At 32.6% G+C, this 6,000-nt stretch overlaps 1 protein-coding gene across 1 annotated transcript in view; it reads left to right on the top strand.

The window, feature by feature from the left end:
- Positions 1-3,193: 3,193 nt before the first annotated feature.
- The window catches only part of LOC129219032 (uncharacterized), a 58,670-nt gene continuing 55,863 nt past the window's right edge, over positions 3,194-6,000 (top strand). Inside the window, exon 1 of the mRNA XM_054853352.1 lies at positions 3,194-3,325. Coding sequence (XP_054709327.1) covers positions 3,194-3,325 — 132 coding nt within the window. The remainder of the gene's footprint in view (positions 3,326-6,000) is intronic.

Below are 6,000 nucleotides of genomic sequence, written 5' to 3'. Positions count from 1 at the left end.
TCCAGGTTGCGTCCATATCCTACACACACATACGCATACACACACACGCCTACACGCACATACACACACTCATGCCTGGGCACAGACACAAACACACACTCCAACACACACACATACACACTCACGCCTGCACACAGACACAAACACATATGCCTACATACACACACACATGAACGCCTACACACACACGCGCATTCATACACACACACGCTCGTGATTGCGAAAAGCATAATTTGAATTCAAGATGCCAAAAATGCAAATTAATATAATTTTTTTGCCCCTTCGAACCTTTTTTCCTTCATTTTATTTTGTTTTGTTTTATTTGTTCATTTGAACGTGTGCGTCTCGTTTTTTTTTTTTTTTTTAATTTATTTATTTTTTTTTAACGCTCTAAAACCTGTGTGCCTTCGATGTCTTTGTGCCCTCGAACGTGTTCGTCTTGGGTTTTTTTTTTCTTTCTTTCATCTCTTTTTTTCTGCCCTCGAACCTGTTCACTGTTCGCCTTCATTTTCTTTGCGTCCCCAAACTTGTGAGCCTTCGGGTCTTTTTTTTTTTTTTTGCTCCCTCAAGCCCGTGCGCCTTCGGTTCCCCCCCCCTCCCCCGAGCTTTTTTTTTCGTTTCATTTTTTCTTTTATTTTATTTATTTATTTATTTATTTTGTTTGCTCCCTCGAACATGTGCTCCTTCATTTATTTTTTCTTTTTTGCTCTCAAACCTGTGTGCCTTAGAGGGGTGTTAAATACGTTTTAAAAAATGTGTGACATCATAGGTGTCAGCCCCTAAGTTAAGTCACCAACACATTGCATTTCATCCCATTACCTAACATCGGATATTGTCGCATATCAAGGCTTTCAATTAATAAGCGTAATAAGGTTTTAGTAATGCAAAAAAAGTTTTTTAAATATACTATGATTCTCTGCTTTAGAGACTACGATAAGTAGAATAAGCAACGAATGTATAAAGAGTTATTAAAGTAACATTTATAAATTATGACTTAAACATGAGCAGAATCTAAGGAATGTCTACCATAAAGTCTATAGACAGCGATCTTTGAAATCAAATAAAGATTTCCTCAAATGCTTCAAGTGAATCCGGATATTCTTGGGTTCATTATTCAATACTAAGTATCTCTTCCCATTAAATAGACTAGGCTTCGAAAAGGAATACTAAGAAGGAATGCCACTTATCTGCGCCGCGCGCCGTATCAAATACAAGGAATGAACAGCAATTATTCACACGTCTAATGATAAGAGTTAAACTTCGGCAATCCGATTCGGTTTCTAAACCAAAATAATTATATCCGATTGCGCAGGTATAACATTTGTATTAAGTACGTTTTCCTTAAAGACAGAGAGAGAGGAATAAGTTCACAAAGTAAGAGAGACGTAGTTAGTAAGAGCAGAGCTGCGGAGTCGAAGGAAAACTGACCGACTGCGGCTCTGGCTCATACTCATCCGGGAATTTTAGAGCCTCCGACTCTTTTCATTTAAAATCAATTAATGAAAAAATTTCTCCTAAAATTATTATTCTGATTCAGCAAGCACTGGCAGAGTTGCGGGCTTTGTGAGAAAATAACCGACTCCGACACTTGAAATTTCAAACCTTCGACTCCCGACTCCAACTCCTTTACACCAAAAACAGAACAACTCCAACTTTTTGACTCCGACTCTGACTTCATAGCCCTGGTTAAAAGTATTTCGACCAAGATCATCCATCTAAATATTTGTTCAAGCACCACTTCAACAATTATACTTTTTGATCTAGCGATGAATAGCTCCATTATTAGTTCATTTTTTGATAATTCTACCACTGTTGTAATATTCTGAGTTTTACATAAATAATATTTTTACAAAAAAGAAAGTTGTCAAGAAAATGTAGAAATGCGTGCTTTTTGACAAAGAAAAAAGAATAGTCATCATATTTTTTGTTTCTGAGATTAAATTAAGTGTATCAAGTTTAAAATATTTTTCGAATATTTTATGATTTTTTTAACAAATACTTTGCTCGCTATTATGTATGAACAAGTAAGGGGTCTGAAGAAAAGTGTGCAGGCCCACTGAACCCTCAAACTCTAATAAAAATTTCCAGATGAACATAAATATCTTACTTCTCCTTTTTTTTTTCAATTTATTAATTAAATAAAGTGATGTGCTAAGTAATATGTGTTGGGTTTCAGTTTTTTCGCATAGCAAAGGTGTTTTAGTTAAAATTTAAGTATAGTTCATTGTTATTATTATTATTATATTTTTTTTTTTTTTTTGTAAAATGTTTCTTTGGTTTCTTGGGTCAGGGCCCCTTAGTGATGTAGGCTCCCTTGCACTGCGGGGTCTGCGAGTACATAGATCTAGGTCCGTGAGATAGCCTGTTGGGAAAAAAAGAAAGAAAAAATCTCATAATACTCTCTCGAAATCACTATTGGTATTATTTTTTATTTAACTATTTGTTGTTGTTGCTTTGTGTGTGTGTGTTTTAGACAGTTATCTATCTTGTCATAAGTTTACGCCCATTGAAGAGAAGCATTAAAAATATATATATATATATATATATATATATATAAAAGTTTAGTTATTCAAACTATTTGATTTAGCGTAAGCTAAAACTATACACTATTTTCCGTTTTTAACGTTCTTCGCCTTTGATGATTTGCAGCGGTTTGATGTGTTTTCCCCCCTTTTCACCAGAAAAGTCATATTTGAGAAATTTACTGACGATAAAAAGTCCGAATGGTCCAGCAGTACTAACATCGACAGAGAAAAAGAAAAAAAAAAGATTTAATTTTTGACATCCAAGCCGTATGCCTGATCCTCAACTGCTTTCTGTCTCAATAGAGATCCAGCAGGTGATCTCTTTTTGCACTTCCGATTGAAATACCGAGAGTGAAACGGATTGACGCAAGTTACTTCCTTTCCAACTTCCGATGCAGAATACTGCCTACTATGTAGTCTCCGAACAAAAGAGAAGTCAAGAAATATATCGCGGATCTAAATCCTCTTCATAAACTCTCCCCTTTTTCATTTTCATTAATTGCTCAGAAGTAAGATTTCCACCAAGTTGAAATCCATCCGTAGGCGAACCGTCGCCAAGATCAGAAACCGGACTTCAGAGAGTACCGAAGAGGGGAGGGAAGCTATTTAAAAGACGCGGGCTTCGCCGGCCCCGCATTCAAACATTGTGTCCGACTCCAGTGGTGAAGATGCGTCCGCTAGTGGTTACGTTCGCAGGTTTCTTGTTGATTGCCGGCTCCGTGTGGGCTGAGGATGAGGAGTTTTCCCACACCGAAACTGTGTTTGCCGTTACCCGCTGCCGAGCGGCCTGCCTTGATGAGGTATGTGCATCTTTGAAGTGATGACAGAGATAAATGAGGGTTTTAAGCATCACCGGAGAAAATTGTGGATGTTTTCTACATTAATTACATAGTATCCATCTGAGCTGGATAATATCGAGATCGAAAGTGATAACCATCTTTTATGCAACAATTCAGGAAGATGATTTCAGGGTAAAAGGAGAATTATCTTTACGTTTTGCATGTGACGTTTTATGGAAATCGAATAGCTTAAGTTTAGGTTCTTAAAAACTAAATTTCGTTTAGAAGTAAATTTTCTTTTTACTTTATTGATTTGTGGCAACATGATTAATGTCCTTTTGACTAGAATGAAAAAATGTCGTGAATTAAGCAAAAATTGTCCGAAACTTAGCTGCATGTTCTTGAAAATTTGGGCTTTTTCCGCGTCGTTTATTCCTTTTAATCAAAAAGTTAGCAAGAAGTATTTTGATTATCTTTTATCCAAATGCATCTTTACTCTTAGTTTGCATGCATTTTCTTTTCTTCTGATCTGTACGCTAGCATATTATTTATAATAATGTATTTATTCTGATTTTAAAATACGTTTAATTTTGAAAACTAATTATAACATATTAGTGTTCCTTAAAACTTTTTAGTGTTTCTGAGTTTTAAAAAATGTTAATTTTTAACTAATGTAATCTATGTTTCGGAAATTAATATAATCATCCCGTATTCCAGATGATAATTGTATCCATTATCTTTTTCTTACGCGAAAAATTATTGTTATTGCTTTGACATATTTCGAATTTTAATTTTACTTAAGTAATTTCTAGTTGTTGCTCAATATGAATCGTTGAGTAAATATATCCTTATTCCTAGTTTGTATCTTCTTGCTTTCTTTTTAATCTGAATATCAGAATCGTAAGTTATAGCATAACAAATATTTTTTTGATTATGTATTTATTCTGAATTTCTGAATTTAAACTGAGTTTAATTTGAAAAACTAACTATAACATATTGGTATTCCGCAAAACTTTTTTCTACTTTTAAGGGCTTCAAAAAGTTAATTTTTAAGACATGATTTTTTTTTCGGAAATCCCCTTATTCCCGCACATTATTGTATTCCATTATCCCGTATTATCTTTCAAAAGTTATTGTTATCGATTTGATATATTTCGAAATTGATTTTTACTTAATTAATTCGTGGCTTTCGTTCAATATGAATCGTTAAGTAAATGTATCTTATTTTTAGTTAGTATCTTTTAGCTTTTCTTTTAATCCGAATATCAGAATTGTAACTTATAACATGGCCAGGATATTCTTGATAATGTATTTTTCTGAATTTCTGATTTTAAAATGAGTTTAATTTAAAAAACAAATTATATCATATTGTATTCCGCAAAACTTTTTTCTACGTTTAAGTATTTCAAAAATGTTGATTTTAAAGTAATGTAATTTTTGTTTCAGACGTTAATACAACTATCCCTTATTCCGTATTGTATCCTGTTATCCCGTATTATCTTTCCAAAATTATTGTTATCGCGTTGACACATTTCGAATTTTATTTTTAATTTATTAATTTGTGGCTGCCGTTTAATATAAATCGCTAAGTAAATGTATCCTGATTCTTAGTCTATCTTTTTTTTTCTTTTCTTTTAATCTGAACGCGTAAATTATAAATTACAACTAAAAACAACTTACATAATTGGTCTTCTTTAAAGCATAACCAAGTTTATTCCCAGTAATATATTTACGCCACTTTCTGAATGCATTTAATATTAAAAACTAACTCTAGCATATTGTTTTTCATCTATACTTTTTCCTACGTATCTGAAGTTTTTTTTTTTTTTTTTTGTTAATTTGTTATTGATGTAAAATTTTATTTGAAATTTGTTCCCTACGTTTCTGAGTTCTAAAAAAATGTAAATTTTTAATTAATTTAATATTTGTTTCGGAAATTAATATAACTATCCCATATTCCTGTCTATTATTGCATCCCGTTATACTGTATTATCTCTCTAAGATTTTTGTTATCACTTCAACGTATTTCACATTTTTCGCTTCTTTTAATGTGTCTTTCCTTTACAAATTACTAGTATTCATAAATAATGCCATAGTATTCTGTTGAATGTGCCTTTAAATCTAAGAGAAGCACTAGTCAACTGCTGTCTGTTACTAAATTCTTAATTTAAATTCTTAAAAATCTTCAGAGAGAAAAACATTTTTGCCACACAAGAAAATCAGATAGGAATTTTCTGTAACTTTAAGACTTAATAAATTATTCTATTATCAAAAATATCTCTTACATTTTGCATTTATTATCTTACATGAAAGTGATGCAAAACGCTCATTTATTCTTTGTCAATTTAACTGTCTTAAAATCAAAGTTATATTTGTTTTTGCTGTCATACGTTTTGACGATTGTGAAAAATGCCAAAATATATCTGTTGGAATCATTTTACAGTGGCCGTCGCTTATATGAATCACGTTCGTTCCAAGCAGTTTTGATTCCAAAAAGTGGCTGATTCAATAAAGCGACTAATTCACTAAAACTAGATTTTCTTCTGTTTTTGACGGTTTGATTCATTCAAACTGTGGATTCAATTAACCACTGATTCAATAAACCGGCGTCCACTGTACTATGTTGTTTCTCCTTATTCTCATTCAAGGAGTATTCCGGTTACACAACTGTTGGTTTTACTAAAAGTTTTGGAGTT

This window comes from Uloborus diversus, chromosome 3 (genome assembly GCF_026930045.1).
Source record: "Uloborus diversus isolate 005 chromosome 3, Udiv.v.3.1, whole genome shotgun sequence".
Taxonomy (NCBI): domain Eukaryota; kingdom Metazoa; phylum Arthropoda; class Arachnida; order Araneae; family Uloboridae; genus Uloborus; species Uloborus diversus.
Note: the sequence above shows the minus strand (reverse complement) of the source record. Positions and strands in the feature narration are given on the sequence as shown.